Below are 23925 nucleotides of genomic sequence, written 5' to 3'. Positions count from 1 at the left end.
CTGTCTTTGCATCACGGAAATATATCCCAGTTGGTCATGGGGTTGTCTAATTTCACTTGTGATTTCTCCTTTGTTCCATTGGTTGTGTAAGAGTATATTGTTTTACTTCCACAAAATTGGGAATTTTCCAATTTTCCTCTTGTTATTGGTTTTAACTTCATTCTGTTGTGGTCAGAAGATAACTCTGTATTCTATCTATCTTTTAAAATCTACTGAGACTTAATGTGTGGCCTAATATATGTTTATCCTGGAAAATGTCCCATGTGCACTTGAGAAGAACGTATATTCTGTTATTGTTGGGTAGAGTGTTCTGTATGTCTGATCCAGTTGGTTTAATGAATTGTTAATGTCCTCTGTTTCCATGCTTACCTTCTATCTGGTTATTCTGTCCATTACTGAGAGTAGAGTATTGACATCTCCAACTATTATTGTACAACTATTTCTCCCTCCAATTCTGTCGATTTTTGCTTCATATATTTTGGTGGTCTATTATTAGGTTTGTAAATGTAATTATTATATATTTTTGCTGTATTGAAACCTTTATTAATGCATAATGTCCTTCTTTATCTCTTTAAAGCTTTTAAATTTAAAGTCTATTTTGTCGAATATTATTATAGCCAACACTGTTCTCTTTTGGCTACTATTTGCATGGAATATTTTCTTCCACCATTTCACATTCAATCTATTTGTGTCTTTGGACCAAAGTAAGTCTCTTGTAGACAGTGTATTATTGGATCATGTGTTCTTCCCATTCTGCTAATTTCTGTCTTTTGATTGGAGAATTTAATCTATTTACATTGAAAGAAATTACTGATAAAGAGGGACTTCTGTCACAGTACTATTTGTTTTCTATATGCCTTATAGCTTTTTTTTGGCTTGCTTCTCATTTCCAGCATTCCTGTCTTCTCCTGTGTTTAGTTGATTCTTTTGGTAGTGAAACATTTTAATTTTCCTCTCATTTCCTTGTGTGTATTCTGAGCTATTTTCCTTGTGCTCACTATGGAAATTACATCCCAAAGTTATAACACTCTAATTTGAATTTATGCCATCTTAACTTGAATAACACACAAAAATGCTTCTTTACAGCTCCACTCCCCACCCCTTTCAGTTGTTTGATGTCATAAAATTACATCTTTACACATTGTGTCTGAAAACACAAACTAATAATTTTTTATGCATTGGTCTCTTATATATGTAGAAAACAATATGTAGAGTTGCATCCGAGTATTGTTACAATAATACTAGCTTTTATAATCCCTCGTGTATTTTCCTTTACTGTGATTTTTATTTCTGCAGAAGGCTTCAAGTTGTTGTCTAGTGTCCTTTGATTTCAACCTGCAGGACTCCTTTTAGTGTTTCTTGCAGGGCAGTTCTAGTGGTAACAAATTCCCCTAGATTTTGCTTATCTGGGAAAGTCTTAATTTCTCCCTCACTTTTGAAGGACAGCTTTGCCAGATATAGGATTCTTGACTGACAGTGTTTGTTTTTTTTTTTTTCTTTCTTTCTTTTAGCACTCTAATCAGCCCACAGCCTTCGGACCACCAAAGGTTTTGAAGAGGACTCTGTTATAATCTTATTGAAGATCCCTTGTATGTCAAGAGTTGCTTCTCCCTTTCTGCATTTAAAGTCATCTTTTTGTCTTTGGCTTTTGACAGTTTGGTTAAAACATGTCTCAGAGTACTTCCTGAGTTCATCTTACTTGGTGTTCGGTGAGCTTTTTGGAGTTACATTCATGTCTTTCATCAAATCTAGGAACCTTTTGACCATTATTTCCTCAGATATTCTCTCCGCTGCTTTCTCTTGTCCTTCTGGGACTCCCACAGTGCATATGTTATTCTGCATTATGGTGACTCATAGTTCCCTTATTCTTTGTTCACTTTTTCTCCATATGTTTTCCTTTTTATTCCTCAACTCAATCATTTTAATTGTCCCATCTTTCAGTGCACTGATTCTTCTGCTTGTTGAAATATGCCTTTGAGTCCCCTCTATTGAATTTTTATTTTAGTTATTGTACTTTTTAGCTTCAGAATTTCTTTTAGGTTTCTTTTTAAATTTTCTATCTCATTATTGGTATTTCCATTTTGTTTATACATTTTTTTTTCAGCTTTTCCACATCGCCTTTTAGTTCTTTGAACACTTTTAAAACAGTTCTTTTAAAGTTGTTATCCTGTAGATCCATCATGAGGTCTTTTTCAGGACTAGTTCCTGTTTTGTTTTTTACCTCCCATTGAATGGGCCATACTATTTCTTTGTATTCTTTGTGTTTGTGTTGTTATGAAAACTGGAGATTTGAATCTAACAATATAGTGACTCTGAAAATCAGATTCTCCTTCTTCCTCAGGGTTTACAGTTTTGTCTTGTTTTGTTTTGTTTTTATTGCTGTAGGCTATCTCTGTGCCAAGGATCAGCCTGAAATACAAACTTAAGGTCTTTTGATATATTTTTGATCCTGCACCTTCCCCTGGGTATGCACAATGACTTTCTAATTTCTTCTGAATATGTACTTGCTTTTGAATACCCTAGTCTTAAAGGTCTGGTTCTCAAAAGGGAGAAAGACAGAAAAATGAAGGGGGAGAGGGTAAAAAGGTGTCAGTCCTTTAAATCCTCTGGAAGTCTCTTGGAGGAGGAAGATCTTGCAACAAAGAGGGGAAGGGCAATAACAATGACTTCCCTCCTCTGTATCTGCACTTCCATGTTCAGAAGCAATCAATGACCGTAACACGATCCCCAATATTTGCACGACAGAATCCTTATTGCCCACCCTGGATTCACAAGCTATGTGCAAGCTGCTCCTGGAATACATGCACAGCTACCTGACATGAGGCAGGGAGGAGGGGGATGGGTAGCCACTGCCAAGCTAAGAACTGAGATTGACTGAAATTAATGGCAATTTACCCTTTAAGCCTTCGCCTAGAAGTTGGAGGCTTTTAATAGACTCCAAAGTTCAAAAATACTTATATTAAACAGATTCAACCGCTGTAATTATTGTCTGGGTAGGAAGACGAATTCTTGGTGCTTTATACTCTGCTATCTTCCAGGAATCCTCTTCTTCCCTTATTTTGATGATCAGATTGTTGTCCTTCAGGCTCGCGCCTGCTATTTTTCACAAGCCCAATAATTTTTTAAGCACTTCACTTTTTGGTAGAATAAGACATTCAGGCTTACCTCATAGTGTCTCTATCTCAGCTCTTGTAATCTCTGTTTCTGGAATCTCATTTCTCTAAGAAACTTTATCCTTTTAGCACAGAATCGTATTTAGGAAACAAAACGAGGGTGCTAGGTGTGGTCACTGCTTTGGAGATAAACTGATAGTAGGACCTCCCAAGAGACAGATATATAGATATTGATACAGATCTCCATAATAACACACACCTCTATCCATTTCCGTCTCTTTCTCTCTCCAACCATGAGTTCACACTGATTCCTCCAATTCCAGCTGAACACCACAGCAAATCTAGTTTTCTTTCTCCTCATATTTGCAACTCCCTTCTCTCTGACAGTGAGAAAGCTGGATCCCAATATTCTCAGTATCTTTAACTATTTGCTCCTTTCCTCTGTGTATAATCAATCTCCTGATCCTCCAGCTGCCCTTGGCCCCAGTCTCTCAGGCTCCACTGCCCCTGGCCACCTCAAGGAAAAGGAGGAGAACAAATAACTATTTTTAACTGAAGAAAAGAACAGAAAAGGGAAGGAAAGAGAACAAAGCAGGGAAAAGGAAAAGAAAGAGGAGCCTTTTTACCTGTCTCCACAGTCACACAGTATACTGTGAAGGGCTGAGCAGGATCGTGTGCAGAATGAGGAATTACTGAATAGAGGATGGTCAGCATTTTTCACCATTGAACAAACCTCTGGGCTCCTTTCCCTCAACTCAGTCATTCTTCTAGAATGTAATGGTAGAGACTAGAGCCTATCTGTCCTTGTTTCAAAAGCCAGAGATTTCCATTCTGCAAGCAAAAGAACCTCCTAAGAAAACCCTTTCCTTATCAGTATAATGTTCAACCTAACCCAGCTGCAGCTGGCCTCTAGGCAAATAGGTACAGAAGCCACTGACCCTGAAGCTGAGTGGACTCTGGAAACTGTCATGTGTAAATAAACAAAAGTCCCTGATCAAAGGCAGGCATGCAGGAGAATTTGGTCTTCTCGGGTATGCTCTTTGCAGGTCACTTGGACAGGTTTGGCAAAGATGGGGAGGGGTTAGATGTCAGGGCCAGGGGCACAGTTTAGAGCCCCATGGCTGGGTTGATTTCAGGCAAAATTGTGAAACAGGCGGCATCTGTCCCGGGATGGAATATCTGTCCAGGGGTCCCTCAGGCCTCTGCATACTGTTCATGCCTTTTATTCACCTGTCCATTCTTGAGGACAGATACTGGGTGTTGTCTTGCGCAATCTGTGGAATAAAATGCATATGAAATTGGAGTCAGAGACTCCTGGGTTTGAATCGTAGGCCACTTAAAAGCTACATGATGCTGGACAATTTACTAATCTATTCCTAGCATCTGCTTTCTCTTTAGTAATAGGAATATGGTTACCTACCTCCTCGGGTCATTTTGAAGATTACTCACAGTGCTATTAAAGGACTAGTCCTGCCTGACAGGTAGCAGTCACCAACAGATGGCAGTGACTATCATTATTACAGAACGGCCAGCCCAGGCTAAGTAATCACATTCAGTGAATGAATGAAGTGGCCCCACGTAATTTCTTTATGGCCTCTTCCATTGCTAGTGGGCCCTTGAGCAAAACACACCCTGAAAGAGCATCTAGCACAATGATCTTGTTTTACAGACAGAAAAACTGAGGCCCAGCCAGAGGACATAACTGGTAGGGTGCCCAGCAAAGTAGACAAAGCTAGAACTAGGACTCTGGGCTCAGCATCCTGAGCTATCCCCACCACCCTGTGACACACTTTCTTGGAAGGTATCATTCACATTGTCTTCATTTAGGGATTTCACTTCCCATTGCTCTTTTACCAAGAGAATCCAAGTCCTGGGATCTTCCGGTGGGCCCATGAGGAGGGGCTGGTTAAGCTGAGCAGAGTCTAGTGCTCTTGGGGTAAAACAAACAGGTCACAGTTTCCTCTACCGCCCCAACGGCAAACGCCATTGTTTGATGTCCAGGCTCACCATGGGAAAAGTCTAGCAAAGTCCACCTCGCTTCTCAGCTGTTCCAAAGTAAACCTCTGACCTACACAGATTTGTATTCAATTGGTGTCAGCTCTTGGTTTCCACAGTTGAATTATCTCACCCTTTTAGTTGCCCTAAATGTTCCGCAGATAGGCCTTTCACATAAATATATGAAAGGTGTCTGTATATGCAAGAAGACCTGTTAGCCCCAGAGGGTAGCATTGACCTGAAAATAGATTAAGTAGCTTCTTAATCTAAACTCCTTCACCCCAAGGGAAGGTGATGTGAGCTTGCAGAGGAATCACTGGCCTGGAGCTATGAATACACAAAAATTGTACATCAAGGGGTGCGCATGCATGTGTGTGTTACTAGGGTGAGTCTCAGGATTTTATTTATCCTCAAAGGGGCCCATTAGTACCCCCAACATGTTGAAATACTAAACATTAATGACCTACCTTAGTCTTCTTTCTAAGTCTTAGAATTGGGAGAAAGTGAAGGTAGGGTACTTGATGGCTCTTTTCTATTGCCAGGGAAAAGTTCTTGGTGGACCAGGAACTTCAGGCTTCTGCCTCAGGTTTGTGCCACTCAAGACTGCAAGGGTGGCTCTCCTGGTGGGGAAACTGGTGGCAGAAACTCAAGTCCCTCAGAGGCAACAGTCTCTGAGGCTTTGGGCAGCAGTGCCTGAGAACTCTGTAGCAGGTCAAACTCTAGAAGAGAGTCTGCCTAGAAGCCCCGGTGTCAAGCACAAGCCTGTAGCTCCCTAGGGGCGTCCTGCAGGGAGATAACCTAGGACTGGACGTGAAGATACCTTTCCCAAGAAGGACCTAAATGATCTGGAGCAATTTGGTGCAAGAGACATTGGTGGAAGTGGAGTCAACTTTGTGTAGGAAAGGGACAAGGAGGATGAAGTAAAAAAAAAAAAAGGTTTAGACCAAAGCAGACAAAGGAATAAAACCAAGAAACCCAAGAAAGCAAGCTACTATGTTTTTGAATAAATCACAAAACAACAGAAGAGAGGGCTCTGTAAAGTAAGAAACTCTTTCCTGAAAATAACCTTATTCTAAAAGCTCAAATTGCACCTTGAATTGAGTAATAGACAGTACCATGGTCAAATACTATACAAAGTTATTACAAAAAATAATAAATCAGGAGAAAAATCACATCCCTACAGACAAGGAAAGCATGCCAGAAAGAGGTACCCACAAAATATCCAAACTCTGTAACCTACACAAAAATGTGGAGAGAGCCACAAACAGTAAAGACGTGGGTAAATATTAAAGATTTTTGTTTTTCATTTTTAAATTTCTTTAAAAGATAATAGATGGCAGGATGTAAAAATAATAAAAATACATTGTGGAGTTTCTAACATATGTAGCAGTAGAACGTATGGTAATGCGAGCACAAAAGACAGAAGAGGGATACCAGTGGGTAGTGCAGCCAACTTGCATCGACGCGCAAAAGCTGTGTGTATCTCTTCTCAACTCTGAACTCATTGACGCCCCTTTGGTAGCTTGAGATCATCCACGGCCAGAGTATTTACTCCATGAAACTAGCAAATGATGCAAATCAAGGCCTTTTTTAACTTGAAGGTCTAGTTGTTAAATGTTTATCTGCACATCACTGGGGAAAGTGGAGCTGTACTATATAGGATCTTATGTATCACAAAGCAATATAGCATTATTTGATGCTAGTATTAAGCTAAAGATTTAGATTATAAAACTCAGAGAAGACATTGAAAAATAAAAGAATAGCTAATAAGCCAATAGAGAAGATAAAATAAAATACTAAAAACTATTCAATTAATCCAATAGGAGACAGAAAAGAGGAAGCAAGGAACAAAGAACAGATGAGACAGACAGAAAACAAATATGAACAATTACATGACATATAAATGAACTAAATGCATCATTTAAAAAGGAAGAGAATGTCACACTGAATGAAAAAAGAAGAACTGAACTATATGCTCTTTATAAGAAACCCTCCTTAATATAAAGAAATAGATTAAAATTAAAAGAATGGAAAACAATACACCAAATACAAACTATCATAAGAAAGGCAGAGTGGACATATTAATAGCCAGTGAAATAGACTTAAAGATAAGAAGTATTTCCAGGACACCTGGGGACATTTCAAAATGATAAGGGAGTCAATTCATCAAGAAAGCCTAACATTTTAAATGTGTATGTACCCAACAAAGCCTCCACATATAGAAAGCAAAATCTGATCAAACTGGGGGAGAAATGAGCAAATCCATACTTGCAGTTGGAGAGTTCAATCCTCTTCTCTCAGTAATTAATGCAAAAAGTAGACAAGAAATGAGTCAAGCAGAGGATTTGAACAATAACTTTAGCCAGCTTGACCTAATTGGTACTTATAGAACTATACTGCTTAGTAGCGAACTACACCAAACAATTAAGAATACCTATTTTTTTCAAGTATACGTAGAACATCCACCAAGACAGGCCATGTGCTGGGAAAAAAAAAAACCTAAAAAACCCAAACTCTCAATAAATTTAACAGGATTGAAGTTATACAGAATATATATCCTCTACCCACAAAAAAATTAAATTAGAAATCAATTACAAAATCATATCTGGAAAATCATGACATATTTAGAAATTAAAATAGCTTTTAAATAATGAACAGATTAAAGAAGAAATCTTTGAAAAATTAGAAAAATTTTTACCTCAGTGATAATGAAAATAAACATATTAAAATTTGTGGGATGCAGCTAAACTACTGCTTAGAGGGAAAATTATTATTTTAAATGTCTATATTAGAGTAAAATGTTCTAAATATTGATCTAAGGTTGTACCTTAAGAATCTAAGAAGAAAGAAAATTAAATGAAAAATAAGTAGAAGAAAGGAAATAAGATTAAGAGCAGAAAATGAAACAGAAAATAAACAATAATGAAAATTTTTATAAAGCCAAAAATTCACTCTAAGAAAAGTTCAAGAAAATTGATAAAGGTACAGCTAGACTGATCAAAAACAAGAAGCAAGAAAACACAAATGACCAGTATGAAAATGGAAGAAGAAATATCACTACACATCCTATAAATATTAAAAGAAGAATAAAGAAATATTTTGATTAATTTTATGGCAAAAATAGACAATTTAAGTGAAAAAGACAAATTCCTTGAAACAAAAATTTTGCCACTTTAGATTTTCATTGGTTCTTTTTTTTTTTTTTGGAGGTAATTAGGTTTTTAATTTATTTTTTAATGGAGGCACTGGGGATTGAACCCAGGACCTCATGCAGGCTAAGCAGATGCTCTACCACCCCACCCCATTTTTTTTTTAAACCTTACACTTTTTTCTTTGTTATGTTCATGTTTTCATTTAAATCCTCGGACCTGTTTGTAACAACTGTTTAAATGTTGCCTGAATACCATTATCTTTGTGGTTTCTAGGTATGTTTCTATTGGTTTGTTTTCCTTATGACTCTGAGTCACATTTTGTGCATCTCTGCCCATCTGGTAATTTTTGCATTTGATGCTGGATACTATGTATGCTACACTGTTGAATATTTGGATTTTGTTGTCTTCCTTTAGTGAGTACTGAGGTTTGTTTTATAAGGCGGTCAAGTGACTTGCGGATCCACTTGATCCCACCAGGGCTAGTGTCACTCTCAGTAAGGGCCGTTTTAGAACAGCCCTTAGTCTACAATTATTTCAGCCCCAGACGCCTTCAGTGAAAAGCTAGGTGTTCAGGGAGGTCTCTTCGCCTGACTTGGTAGGAACGTGAATGATTCCTGGCCCCGTGGGGGCCCTGAGCATTGGTCAGCTTATGGGTCTCTCACAATTATCTTTGCCTAGCCTGATGGACTTCAGTTTTATTCTACACACAGGCAGATTAGCATTTTGCCAAAGATTCAAGGAGACCCCGATACAGATCTCTTCTGTGTACAAATTCCAGTCCCCCAATTCCTATCCCTGTTTCTTCATCTCAGTGTGATGGGCTCTCTTATGTTTCTGCTCCCTTTGCGGTGATCTGGAAAATTCCTCTAGGCTAAAAGTGGAGTTATCATTCTGTTCACATCTTCTCTTTTCCTTCTTTCAAGGATCAAAGTCCTGCACTGTTATCGTCCAATGTTTGAAAACATTTGTTTCGTATTATTTTTTCCAGTTTTTCAGTTGTTTATGGAAAGAGGGCAAATCCTATACTGGTTAATCTTCCACAGGCAGAAGCGGAAGTCCACACTCACAAAACCAACACTCAACAACCTATAACTTAGGTCCCCAGGCAGCATTTACTGAGGCTCCACCGTCGGCTGGGATCGCGGTAATAACAGCGATGGCAAAATCTCTGAAAAGAAACTGGCTTAAACGAGTGTAAATCAGGAAGCTGACTGTAAAAGGGTAGCAGGATTGGGTTCTTGCAGTAATTTTAATAGTTTTCAATTAATCTGATCAGGATTTTGATTCCACTTGACATTATGAAATTTAAATGCTCACATATATTTTTAACATACATAAACTCATTCCTTATCCTTTGTTTTCACTATGTAAGTCCTTGATACGGCACACGTTGATGCCTTTTTTTTTTTGCACACTTGTAATCACCAACCACTCAGACTCCCATCAGATTTATTGCTTAAATTCTATTTAAGTGAGTTCACTCTTGGGTAAAATAATCAAAGAATAGGGAGGGAAGTTGAGCTCATCTTATAAGGGGCTTAAGAAAAGATATAATTTAATAGAGATTCCATTCAGAAGCGCAATTCTAGTATAAAGAAACAGTTCTTCCCACCCCCAAATCTGAGAACATTTAATGAAGTTTTCTGAGAAGACACAATAATTTTCATTCATTTTAATTTTTGCATCAGTTACAGCACATAATTATAAAGATAACTGACATTAACACAGGCCTGCCACACAGACGAGTGAGAATGTGGTCCCACCGCATCCACGGGTTCTGAGCATCTTGGCCGTTGCCCACTTTGAACAGTTTTTAATTTCCATGGAATGTGCAGGCGTCCAGAAGTTCTGTGAGATGAAACATAAGAGGAAGACCATCAGGTACTGCCTGTGTTTATTAAACTCATTTCTGTTCCTCTTTTCTAAAAGCAAATGGTAGGTAATAAGGATTTTTCTTTAAAACTCTCTCTCTCTCCCCCCACTAACTGATGTCAGTGCTAACCTTAAACATCTACGTTTTCCTTTCCTCCTCTCTCATCATCTCTAACGCATGATATAATTTAACAAAATTTCAGGCACACTCTCAATAATTTGATGTTTTTCAGCTCTAATTTTATTTCTCCAATTTATTTCCTTTTGAGGCAGCTATGCTGTTTCTATAATGTACAGAAATAGAGAGGAACGACCTACTTAGTGTGCATATATAGAAATGGCCTACTTAATGCTAGCAATGCTTTGTTTCTATTAATATTATTTATACATTTTACCTAAAATCTTTGAAAGTTGGTCCTTTATAAGTGGTATTTATCTGTCATTTCCAGCCCTCTCCCTATACTGAAGTGCTCACACACATACATTTTCATTCTCTCAGCCGAAAAATAGAAATATATATGTTAGCAAGTTCAATTCCCAGATGATCTCAAGTTCTATTGTACTCTGTCTTCTTCAGACAACTTGGCTTTTTTTCAGGTAGTCCTATTCTGCTGCCTAATTGAGTTGTGTGCTTGGTTAGCCAGGAGCAAGCCCTCCAAATCCTTGTGTTCCTATTCGTACTGGCCCAGGACTTGGCACAGGTCATCCTTAATACAAACATGCTTACTGGACCCCGACTTTATTGCTCCTCTATTTGTTCTACTCACCGGAGGGTAAGCACTGTCTCATGTTAGCAATAACCTGAAGATACTCTGGCCCTAAGTATTTTTGATAAGTTGTTTTGTCCTGAAGTTTAGCCAAACATTCCGTGTCGTCACTGAAGAGCAGGTCCTTGTTTGGGGACTTGAACAGCTGGAACATCCTGTATTCAAACCCATTTCTTCCAAAGAGCTCCTGGATCAGACAGACAGACAGACAGTGAGTGACCAGTGGCACCGGGCAGCATGGGGTTGCGTGCTCTGCCTCAGAAGCCCTGAGCCTGCTGGGCTGCCCTGAGTCCCTGGGAAACCTGGGACACGGCGACATGTACGAGGCACTGTAGTCAAATGGCCAGAAGCACAGCCTCTGGGTTCAAATCCTGGCCTGAGCTTTTCCTGTCGTATGACTTTAGGAAAATTCTTGACTGAGCTCAGTGAACCTCAGTTTACCCATCTGTAAATGGAGATAATTACACGAATTAGTGAGATGATCTGTGTAAAGTGATGGCTACATAGAAAGAGCACCACGTTTGCCGCCGTATCACTATCCAGCCACCACTGCCGGATGCTTTCAGCTCTCTGGGTCATGCTTGCAGGTCTCCCTGCTGTGTGGAGCCCTCGCTACTTTGCCTTTTCTGTTCCCTGGATCTGCCCCAGGCACTGACCACTGCCGTCTCTTCCTGCCTCTCCCCTCTCTTCATTCGTCCACTTCCCTTGTACCAAGGTGGCAGCTCGCCCTGTGTGGGCCCCACCCCTTCAAAAGTCCACGAGCAAGTGCTTCTTGTTTTGCCAGCTCTCACTGGGTCATCATTCTTTTACCGGGATGTGCGCATATGCTAAGATATGGATTCCTCATCTGGGGCTCCTCCAGGAACGGGGTGTGCTAGTGCGAAATGCAGAAGAGCCTTTGGGTTTTCCTTGAGATCATCTGATCCAGGCAGCCTCTATTCCATACAATCAGCCCTTGATGGCTGCCTGCAGAGGTCAGAAGCTGCCCAAATGTTGGCTGTTCGACTTTCATGAAGCCCAAAACAGTGCTCAGCCTGGCCAGTTCAGGAAACACACTGGGACCCTCCCTAGGTCAGGCGGAGGACCCTCCGTTCCGCCTTTCTCGCATGCACCCAGCCTAGTGTGAAGGGACTGAGCCAACTCCCTTACTCCTGTGACAGAACAAGCCCAAGAGGTACCCTGGCTCTGCTCAGAGAGCCGAGTGAGTCTCAGGGAGGCGTGGCGATGCCTACGTGCCTGAGACTCTTCCAGTCTTCTGTGATATTCTAGACAGCCCCGGAGCAAGAAGTGAACACAGCCACCACCCTTCCACTTTCAGCAGACGCAGGACCCCCGACTTAGGGAGGAAGGCCCCCTGCCCAGGGAGAGAGCACGTGTGGCCGGGCTGGAGGTGTGTGTGTGCAGCTTTGCGAGTGAACTGAGTATTTATTTGGAGGATGAGGACTGAAGGCCCATACCTGTTGGTTGAAGAGCATTCTGCGGACAAAATCTGCCTTATCTTTCCTTGAGACCACAGCATGATTTGGGACCACGGCCAGGTGGCAGCTCTGGGCCTCAGTCACAGGCTTTCTGGTGCCATCAAGACACAGCAGCTGAAAGTCCTCCTTCTTCAGACCCTTTGCCCAGGCCTCGGGGTTCTTTCCTGGGGAGAAAGAGGAGGTGGATGGGCCAAAGCTGATGGCTGTGGTCAAAGTACCCTCACTGGGTGCATGTGACCGAACACCGGTGTCTGGGAGAATTACGGAGACAAATGAAACAATAAAGCTTTCAGAACAAAACAGAAGAGAAACATTCATAAAGGCATAAACTCATAACCTTTTTGGTTAGTGCTTTTTCAGTCCCGTTAAAGGCAAAGATTTCTTCAACAGGCCTGAAAAGCACTAGCTGGAAGGGAAAAGACTGAGCGATTGAACTATTTTAAAATTAAGAATGTTCTTCAAAAGACATCATTAAGAAAGTGAAAAGACATGCCTTTTCAGAGAGGGATGAGATACTTGCAATACATACAGCTGACAAAAACTGGTATCCAGAATATACAGGACGCCTAAAATCAAGAGAGCAAACGTGCTCATATGGACAGTGGCCTCCGTGTGTCTGTTGGTTGGGTTCAAGGCCAATGTGATAATCAACCCTGCCCAGTCTGACCAGACGTAAGAATTTTCTCATTCCCTAAATAAAAGACATTAGGACCAAAGTCACTGGAGTCTGATGGGGCTAATAAACTTCCCCCGTTGCCACCTGGGGAGTGATTTTCCAGGACAGACTCGGAGTTTTCCGAGGGAGGAAGGGGCAGCGCCGGCACTGACCGTCAGTGTTCTGCAGGACCGTGGGGTGCTTCACAAAGGCCACGTCTCCCTTCTCCACCAGACACCTGCATGGCGAGGGTCAGGTCAGCAAGAAGGGCCGACAGGAGTGGGAGGGAGAGCGGGAGGCTCGCGTCCCCTCTCCCCGGGCCACTCGACATGTCTGACACGGACCGCTCACTCCCCCACACACAACTGTCGTGCCTGGCTGTCCCTGGGAACTCGAGGGGAAATGTAATAGGAGAAGAAATCTGCTTGTTTTGTTTCTACTGTAGATACCCACTGTTTGCTTCCTTATTTTAAATGCAGATCAATTTCTCCACAGGAGATGCTTGTGCTCTCGTGTTAACAGGGATATTGGGGGGAGGGTACAGCTCAAATGGTAGAGCACATGCTCAGCATGCATGAGGTCCTGGGTTCAGTCCCCATGTATCCTCTCTAAAAAAAGTAAATAAATAAGTAAACCTAATTACCTCCGTCCCACCCCAAAACAAAGCAAACAAACAAACAAAAAACAGGGATATTCAAGGATGATTCTCAGTTGGATAGAAACTCACATCAGAGATTAAAATCAGCATGGAAGATGTGATTCTGAAAGAGTCATCACACACATACAGCTACTCAGCCTTAATACACGTTAATGTGCATCACTAGATATATGTCCACGCGTAATCCCCTCAAAAAAGTTTCTCTGTGTTTAAGGTGCATTTGTGTTGTTGTTCAAGTACCGTCAGCTTACAATGTGTCAATTTCCAGTATATAGCACAATGTCTCAGTCATACATACACATACATATGTTCATTTTCATATTCTTTTTTATTATAGGTTACTACAAGGTATTGAATATAGTTACCTGTGCTATACGGAAGAAACTTGTTGTTTATATATTTATATATACTAGTTAATATTTAAAAATCTACTCAGCCATAAAAAAGACTAAAATAATGCTGTTTGCAGCAATATGGATGGACCTGGAGATCATCATTCTAAGTGAAGTAAGCCAGAAGGAGAAGAAAATACCGTATGATACATTCATGTGGAATCTGAGGTGTATTCTTTATGAGAAATGTTGAGCACACTAAGAAATCAGTTTTGTGATATTCAGTCAGTTGGAAATTGATATTAATCATTAATTTTCAGGAGCACCTCTCCAGTTGTCTCTCCAGTCTTCAGGTCTCTCAATTCTCAGCTAGGATCAGTTACTCCCATTCAATCTTCCTACAGAGACTTGCCCTATTTCTTTGCTTTACTCCCCCAGCCACAGAATCTCAGCCCTGAATGAGCATGATCACCTGCCTCAGGTGTGTCTGCACCTCAGCAGTAAGGCAGACCTGAACTTCCCGATCATTAACGTCACCTGGGCATTCCTGTGGTCCCTGCTCTACTCCGGACCTGTGGTTCTCAAAGTGTAGGCTGGATTTCCAGCATCAGCACCGTGGGGAACTCACTAGAAATGTACATTCTACTAAGTCGCTTTGCTGTACCCATGATACTAACATTGGAAATCGACTACACTTCAATAAAAAAAAAATAAGAATTAAAAAAAAGAGAGAAATGCACATTCTCAGCTCCCACCCCAGACCTACTACTGGCTCAGGAACTCTGGGGGTGGGGTCCAGAATCTCTGTTTTAACAAGGCCTCTGGGAGATTGGTGCTCTAGTGTGAGACCACTGCTGAGACACTCCCCTCCCTGCTCCATCGAGCAGTGACTTCAAAACGTTCTCCCACTTCCCGCAAACCTGTCTCTCCACATACCCTTCCCAACCTTCACTCTGACGTGTGCGCCCGCATCCCAGAGGAAACACAGAAATCATCACATGGGCTCATTTCAGCATCCCTCTGCCACATCCTGCAGCCCAAGTCTCCAGCACTCTTCTCCTGCCCTCCAGGTACAAAGGAGGGGGGAAGGCCTCCTCCCCAGGTGCCCTGCATCCCACCCCACCCCCCTCAGGCACTTCCCACTGTAGTTATCCTCTGTCCTCTATAACCCTTGTGCTCTTTCCATCAACATGCACACTTCTTTTTAAAACAAACAAACAATAAGCCCTGCCTTGGTCTCACACTGCCCTCAGCCATGGGCCTCTCTCCTCGACTCATCCAAGCACCTAAAAAGATCATAGCACTAACCATCAGCACCCCTGCACACAACCCTCTCTGACCCTTGCCAATCATCTTATGGGACTGACTCACTATTGAATCAGTTCCTGCCGGAGTCACCAGATGCAGGGGCCAGTGCGCCGTCCTTGTTTTACTTGATCTCTCAAGTTCATCCTTTCCCAGTGATATGAAATTCCATCTTTGCTATAGACCAAATCTAGTCTGTCCATGGGTTTGTATTGGAAGGTGTTTCTTTTCCATTGATTGATTTGTCATTCACATAAACCAGCCTGGACTGATCATAGTCTCACAATACTATATAGTATTAAAATGTGATTTTTTTTTTTAGATTTTACATACTAAGCTTTATGTAGGAACTGAACATAAGAAAGAAAATAATATTAGCAGCCAACATTTATTGAGCACTTACTGTGATGGCCGTCATAAAATTTAATTGTCATAGCAACATATGAAGAAGATAATTAATATAATGTGATTTTTTATATCTAGGAAAACAAAATTGCCTCTGTAGAATTTTATTTATAAATTTTTGGTTCTTATTTGGTCTACCAAATTTTCATACTTTTTTGAGAACTGACTCCCCCTCCACATTCCCTTCAATTCACCTGATCACAGTGGAGGAAGCTAGACGTTAACAATGCAACTTCACTGCACGAGCTGGACAAGGAGGAAGTTCCACCTGAACTTGGCTGACAATCCCGTTTCCTGGGGGCCGGGACATTATGGTCTGTGTTTGACTGCTTCTTTATAACTGAGGAGCTGGAACAATATCGGGGCTGCTGGTCACAGACTTTTTCCTCCATGTAGCCTGAGAAACAGAAACCCACCCTGTAGGGAAAGAGAAGTGAGGCAGATGTGCAGAAAGAAGAGAGACAGGGGAAGCAGAGTGTATCCCCTTATGCTAAAAACTCATTCATCGTTTATCTGGAATTCTAATTTAACTGGGGGGCCTGAATTTTACCTGGTGACTCTTGCCTTAAAGCATCTTGGCTGGGTCCTTGGTGTGGGGGGGGGAGGCTCCCACACACCTGTTAAAACATCCCCTTGGATTAAGTTGGTTCACGTGAGGTTTTATTCACTTGCAACCAAAGCCCTTATTCATTTTATTAAAGAAAAAAGGTTTTAATCAAGATAAGTTGAGAAGATGTATAGTTTTCCAGAGAGTGAAAAGAGCTAAAAAAAACATAAAGCAAGACAGGTGGATATGAAACATTGGTGAGGGTGTGTGTGTGTGTGTGTGCGTGTGTGTGTAAAATTACAGAGTGGCCAGGAAAGAAATCCTTGAAAAATTCTAAAGTTGATGAGGGACCTAGCCATGATGATATGAGAAGGAAGAGCACTCCAGATGGGGGTAAGAGCAAATGCAAAGGCCCTGAGGCAGGAGCATGCCTGATATCTTCAAGAAACAGCTGGGATGCCAAGATGCCTGAAGCAGAGAGAGCAAGGGGAAAGGTAGGAAATTAGGTCATACAGCGCCTTCCCAGATCACAAGGGGGCCATACAGGTCAAAGAAGGACCTTGGCTTTTACTCTAAGTAATATGGGAAATCACTGGGGGGATTTAAGCAGAGAAATATGATCCTCTGACTTATATTTTAACAGAATCACTCTTGCTAATGTGTTCAGAATAGACTGTGGCTTGGGGAGGAATAGGACAGATGACAGAAACCTGTTAGCGGGGCTACAATCTGGGGAGATATGATGGTAGTTTGGATCAAGGTGGTACCAGTGGAGATAGGTGATGAGGTCAATTCTGGCTACCCTCTGCAGGCCAACATGATTTGATGATGACCCAGATACAGAGTCTGAGAGAAAGAGTAGACACATAACATACGCACCCCAAGGTTTTGACTTTTTCCTAAAGAAAAAATGGAGTTGCCTTTAACTGAGATGGGGAAGATGACAGGAGGTACTGGTTTGGGTAGGAGTGTGTGAAATTTCAGAAGCTCAGTTTGGGACATTTAAATTTGAGATGCTGATTAGAAATCCAAGTGGAGATGCCCAGGAGGTAGTTGGATGTATGACTCTAGCATTCCACCTGGAGATTTGAAGAGATGGCTGAACAGGAATGTAAATTTGGGAATTATCAGTATATAGATGGATCAAAACTAGATAAAACCACCCAGGTGTGGGCATGAAAAGAGAAAACCAAGGATGAAGCCCTGAGACACGCCGACAAGGCAGAACCAGCAAAGAGACTGAGACTCAGTAACAGGACAGAGAGGAGGGAATCCAAGAGAGTGTAGTATCCTGAAGCACAGGAAGAAAATGTATGCGAGAGGAGGAAGTGATGGGTGGTACCAATGATCTGGTCTTTGGATTTATTTAGCAACATTGAGGCCACTGGTGATTTAAAAGTGCAGTTGCCTCTGCGTGGCAGGTGGTGGTGTACCAAGGGGGAGGTGTGTTGGGAGCAGACTCTCCACATGCCAACAGTGAGGAGGAAGGTTTTCTGCAAGTAATTTAAATACAATAATAAAACCAGCTCCACTGGTTGGGGCTGGGGGAGGTGAACAGATTCTCAAACTGGGTATTAGGGAGATTGAAAGGAGAAAAACTGAAATGAGCAAGGATGTGAAAACACACTGCTTCGAGGAATTGTAAAGAGAAGAAGCAACTTGGGAATTTGCTGGAAAGTGAGATCAAGAGAAGTTTTACCTATTTCTTTATGTTTGAGATGAAAAGATAGCAGCATGTTTGTATGCTGATGGAAACCATCCTGTAGAGAATGGGGTGTGAGGATGCAGGAGAGAGAGGGAAGTACTGGGGCCACGCCCTCGAACGGACTGGAGGGGAGGCGACCAATGCAGGTGCAGGACTGGGCTCAGCCAGGAGGCAGCCTGCTCTTTCTGAATAAGAGGACAGAGGGCAGCGTCGATGGGCACAGAGGCCAGCACAGGGGCAGACGTAGCAGTGGGACATCCTCTTTTTTGTCACTGTTGTTTTTTTTTAACATCTTTATTGTGGTATGGTTCCTATACAGTAAAATACACATATTTCAGATGTACACTTTGATGAATTTTGATAGACGTATAACACCAGTGACACCACCACCACAATCAAGATAGCTAACAGCTCCATCACTCCCCAAGGGGTGCAATTTTCAAATTCCCAATTTACCCCTTCCCACCCCCTTTACTCCCTGGTAACCATAAGTTTGTTCTCTATGTCTGTGAGTCTGTTTCTGTTTTGTAGATAAATTTGTTTGTGTCCTTTTTTTTTTTTTAGATTCCACATATAAGCGATATCATATGGCATTTTTCTTTCTCTTTTTGGTGGGACATCCTCTTTTGGTTGCTTCCATTTTCTCAGGTGAAATAGGAAACAATGGTGTGACAGATGGAGGAAGAGGTTTTGGAGGACTGAGAAGAGGAAAGAGTGTGGAATGGTCTTCCAGGAGAGGAGGCTGGTGAGTGTGTTAGGTAGCGAGATAAGTGGGGACACTGGGTAGACAGATGGCAGAGAGGGAGTGTGGTCCAGATGATGGCATTATACCCGCCTCCAGCATAAAGGGGCTTTACTTCTTCTAAATGAGTGGCAGCAAGAAACTGGTTGGAATCCAACAGCCACGACTGCAGGGTAGCAGAAAGGAATTAACCAGACACAACCCAGTGTTCGTTGTATTATAATTAACTGCGGTTTAGGCCCCCTGCCATGGGTGTTTCTGTGTACATCATGGGTAAGGACATGCGCAAAGGGACCAAATGTGACTCAGCGCTCCGGGGACAAGAGCTGTCAATCAATCAAGAGACCACCTCTGAGCGAGGGCATGAGAGAAAAGAGAGACAAGAACCGTGGCTTTTTCCTCCTTTGGATCAGCTCGTCTCCCATTCTTGGGGTGTACTTTTCCTTTCTTTTTAAATAAATCGTTTAAAATCTTTCGCTACACAACGAACCATGTCCTGACTGTAAACTTGTCTTCCGTGTATGACAAAAATCAGGGTCTTTACCTTTTGGGGTAACAAGTGGACTAGAGACAGAGGCCTCATCTGAGTTGGGTTCTCACTACTTCACAGGGAGGCCTGTCAGCCTGGAAGTGTCAGCGCTGAGTAGTGGGAGGCTGGACCTAACCCAGGTCAGGGCTCAGCCAGGGGAGGGGACAGGCATCTGAAGATGTGCACAGCGGGGTAATTATCACGGTTCGCTGTGGAACGTGTGCTGGGTATTGAGGGGGAGAAGGACAGGAAGTAGGGTGAGAACAGGGAAGAGTCTGCAGGATCAACAGATCACAGGTCAGTAGGAGTGAAGGGCTGTTGAGTCAGGAAGCTAGAGGGAGAGAAAGGCAGGCAGGAGGTGATGGTGAGAATAAGATGTTCGGAGCTAAGATTGTTCACCTTCATTTTGGAAAGAGGGGAAGTCGTGGTTCAGGACAAAACTCTGAGGACGGCGTTCTAGGTCCTCTGTGATGCTATCATAATCATACTGAAATGGGGCCATCGATCCTAATATCAATGCACCTCCCAATGTAAAGTTAAACTATTTTAGCTTAGGCTTAATGTTCAGCAATACTGTGGTAGCAGGATCTGTGAAATAGATCATTTATGTATGGCTTATGATGGGGACAAAACTTTGGAGAGGACGAGATGAGGTAGTCTGGTAGTGCGATGAATAGAAGGATCATTTCTAGAGGCTCACACCATCTCCACACCATAGCCACACAGCCCGAATCCACACAACACGCCCTAGTGCCTCAAATTGTCCACGCTGCCCACTCACTGTCCCCTCCTCCCATGTCCACCACTCAGGCCTCAAACACAGCATGATCTGTCCCGGCCCCTGCCTTTGTCCTCTCTGCTCCTTCCTCCTGGATTACTCTTCTCCCAATTTTCTCAGGCCTGATGCCCTCTCAGTATTTAACCCTCAGTTCACATGGCCCCTCTGATACTGAGGCCTTCCCTAGTCACCTTTGCTAAGATTGTCCTCAAGTCACTGCCCACCCTTTGTTACCTCCGCAGCACTTTATCACAGTTTGGAAGTGATTGTCCTTTATGACTTTTATCCTACTGTCCCCACGAGACTCAGGGAGTCGTAGGAGATGTGTGTCCCATTGCTGCGTTATATAACCCCTCTGCCTAGAACAATGCCTGTCACATACAAGGTGCTCAATAAATATTTCTGGAATGGATGAAGGAGCCCAGAAATATCTGTTCTTAAACTGTACTCATCCACTGGGTGTGAGAAGCACGTGTACAGTGTCCTTCTTTTTATTTTTTTTAATTGAAGTATAGTTAGTTACAATGTGTCAGTTTCTGGTGTGCAGCACAGTGCCCCAGTCATGCATATACATAACATATATTCGTTTCCATATTCTTTTTCATTAATGATTATTACAAGATAGTGACTATAGTTCCCTGTGCTATACAAAAGGAATTTGTTTTTTATCTATTTTTATATATAGTGGCTATTGTTTGCAAATCTCAAACTCCCAAATTTATCCCTCTTCCTTTTATTTTAAACTGAGGTTCTGAAAGATCCTGTGACCTGTTCACAGCCACACAAAAGAAAGGATCAAAGATAGAAGCGGGGTTGAGACCCTGCGTCCGTCATTCTTGCCTCTCCCCAGGCGCCCGAGGTCAGCTGGCTCTGCCCCAGAGTTCCAGTCCTTGGGGCCACCTGGAACCTGCAGCTCTGTCTGTTCCCTAACTCTGGCTCCTCCTAAATGTAGCACCCAGACAGCGGGATGATGAAAGAGGTGAAGAGATAAGAAGTTCACCTGGTTGGGGCCCAAGTGGAAGGGGGTGGATGGACGCTACTCACCTGAGCGCCCCACTGGAGCCGTAGTACCCCTCCTGGCTGTTGGGAGCACACCTGTGGGCTGACTTACTGTGACCGCTGCAAAGAGCACAGAGGCTGGACTCTGGATCAGACCCAGGGGCACAGCTTTGACTGAAGAACTTATCTGCACAGGAGGACACAGGAGGTCAGCTTTTGTTGCCTGTGTAGGCAAGAAAGACTCAGATTCTGTCCCTAAAATTGCCTGAGTGATATAAAAACACATTCAGGTATTTAATACCATATTATTAGAAACAAAAATCTTTTGGAATAAAAAAAAAGTTGCAGCTGGAGCAAAGTAAAGGGGGACTGGCTGAAACTGGGACAAGGGTCTGTGAGCTCACAGAAGTCCTGGCACAGGGCAGTGGCGTGGAAGGGTGGACACAGATTTAACCCTAAGAGAGAGGACAGAATTAGAAGTCCTGGCTGGCTGCACCTGTCCCGCGTGCTTCCTGACCTCTGCCGCCCTTGTCCTTCTTCTCAAGGTCGGCCACCATGACTCAAAGGCCATGAAGTGGCCAGAGAGGCCTAGCCACCAAGCCTTGTGCCCGGGGCACCGTGGTGAGGAAATCTTACAGGCCCTGCCCCCCTGGACCCCAAGCCCCCGGGCAATAGTCTCAACTCAAGTAACCACACCAGTGAATTCGTGTGTCTCCACTGTGCTCTGGGGAAAAGAACATGGTTCCAAGGCTACAGATAAAGGAACGAGGTGTAGACAGGGGAGTCAGATAAAGAATAAATAGGAATTACTCAAGTGAAGGGCGAAGGGACAATCTTTACAGACAGGGAGCAGCATCTGCAAAGGCCTAGGGTGAGGGTTTCGGGGCAGTGGGGCAAACAGCACAGAGAGCTTAATGGAGGCCATTGGGCCTGGACCACCCAGAGGCCCAGTGAGTGAGAGGAGTCCGGGTCCAAACCACATGTTGTTGTTTTGCACCTTTGTGTACATCTGTTCTTTATCCATACAGAAATGGGAAGCCTCTGAAGGGCTTCAGACAAAGCTGGGCCAGGGGTCTAGCAGTGGGGTGAGCCGGGGAAGATTGGGGTGCAGATAGCAGGCAGGAGTCCAGAGGATGTGAGGGCAGCTTGGACCAGAGTAGCACAAAGGGGAGGGGCCAGGTAGAGGGAGGAGAAGCTGGCATCACTGGTGATGGACGGGCGTGTGGAGGATGACAGCTTGGTTTCCAGCTATGCCTGTGGCTGGACTGTGGGGGCGTCCTCCAAGCTAGGTAGCCCTACAGAGATGACACATTCCATTTTGTACAGGTTGAGCTTCATGTGCCTTTGAGCTATCTGACTACACAGTGTCAAGCAGGCAGCTCGATATATACAGGTCTGGAGGTCAAGGAGAGATCTGTGCTAGGGAGGAAAACTTGACAGTTATCAACTTACAGACACAACATTAATAATTGTGACAGCAGCAAACATTTATCTAGTGCTCGCTATGTGCCTAGCTTTGCACAGATAGTATTTGTTTAGATGGTAATCAAGGCTAGAGGCATGGATGTGAGTGCTTGGGGGTTGGATTTAGAGTAAAGGAGAAGTTGCTTTAAGCAACTCAAATATTTATTAACCAGGTTGGGAAAGGGGGACTTTGTAGGGATAGGAGGAAAAGGGTAGCCGTGTGTTTTCACAAGAGCCAGGAGATTGTGGATTAAGGTGATTTGAAGAAGGAGAGGTCATGGAGGAACAGGTTGAGCAACACAGAGGTCCCCATGGCCTTGAGCAGAGCTCTCTGTGTGGAACGATGCTATGGAGCCCGAGGGCGGGGAGAGCAGCCGTGAGCAGGAGGTGAGTGGCTCAGACCGGGCTTCGAAGAGGTCTGGCCTTAAAGGGGAGGAGTAGGCTGGAGGGGAATGTTGGGAGCGGGAGGATTTTTACAGATCAAAGACACTGGATGCATTTACATGTTGAAAGAAATTGTTGACTCTATCAGAGGAAGAAGTAGCAGTCACCAACGGCGAGGCTCTGGGCAGGGGCACAAGGCAGGGGCCCACACCAGGTGCTGGTGGGAGGGCTGGCTGGTTGTGGGGGGAGGCTGAGCAGATGCGGCCAGCAGGAGCCCTCAAGCTTTGGTTGGTGGGGTGTTGACGGGAAACTTTTTGACTTTCAGTTGTCCCTTGCAGGTGCAGATGATATCATCTGCTGAGAAAGGGTGATATATGGGTGTGGGGTGGAGATGTCTGGACAGATAGGATGTTAGGATAATTATTCAGAAGTGTGGGGTGTGGAGCAGAGAAACGGTGGGGGTGCTCCTGAGCTCCGGGGCCCCCTGAGGCCAGCAGCTGGAGCATTTCCATGGAACGAACTGCTCTGCGCTGTGACATCCTCCAGCTATGTTCAGCTGCTAAGTGCAGAGGGCTGAGATGGCAGTGATGGGGTTCATGCAGGGCTGGGATCTGTCAGATGGCTGAGGACACCAGGGGGGCAGGAGCCTGTTAAGTATTGGCGAGAGTGTTGCTGAAATGACTAACGTGAAAATTTAAGAGGAGGATGAAAATGAGAGATGAAGATTCACTGGTCTAAGGTTTTCAATTAAGAAAGCAGCCAATTCAGTTTACATGGGAAAACAACACAGACAGACAACCCCCCACATGTGCACACCTACATCCCGCTCTTGCATTGCAACCGAGGCTCCTTCCCCGAGTCAGATGAAAGACACAAAGAGTAGGATATTTCCCTGAGATCTGCCCTTTGGGCCAAGCCACGCCCCTCAGAAGCAAGTGGGGGTGGGGCAGGAGATGTGAAAGGGGAGTCTGGCTAAGGAGATGTGAAGCCGCCCACTTGTCTGTCCAGCCCTGGACCACACCACCCATTCATGCTGTTCCTTGAT

At 43.3% G+C, this 23925-nt stretch overlaps 1 protein-coding gene across 1 annotated transcript in view; it reads right to left on the bottom strand.

Annotated features, from left to right (window-relative positions):
• Positions 1-9988: 9988 nt before the first annotated feature.
• LOC102544716 (inhibitor of carbonic anhydrase-like) overlaps positions 9989-23925 on the bottom strand; it is a 36172-nt gene continuing 22235 nt past the window's right edge. Inside the window, exons 13-17 of the mRNA XM_031677907.2 lie at positions 21078-21219; positions 13206-13270; positions 12357-12541; positions 10900-11086; positions 9989-10108 (exon numbers count right to left, since the gene is read on the bottom strand). Of these exons, the coding sequence (XP_031533767.1) occupies positions 10074-10108; positions 10900-11086; positions 12357-12541; positions 13206-13270; positions 21078-21219 (614 nt within the window). The 3' untranslated portion in view covers positions 9989-10073. The remainder of the gene's footprint in view (positions 10109-10899; positions 11087-12356; positions 12542-13205; positions 13271-21077; positions 21220-23925) is intronic.

The sequence above is a fragment of the Vicugna pacos genome, chromosome 1 (assembly GCF_048564905.1).
Source record: "Vicugna pacos chromosome 1, VicPac4, whole genome shotgun sequence".
In the NCBI taxonomy this organism is placed as follows: Eukaryota; Metazoa; Chordata; class Mammalia; order Artiodactyla; family Camelidae; genus Vicugna; species Vicugna pacos.
Note: the sequence above shows the minus strand (reverse complement) of the source record. Positions and strands in the feature narration are given on the sequence as shown.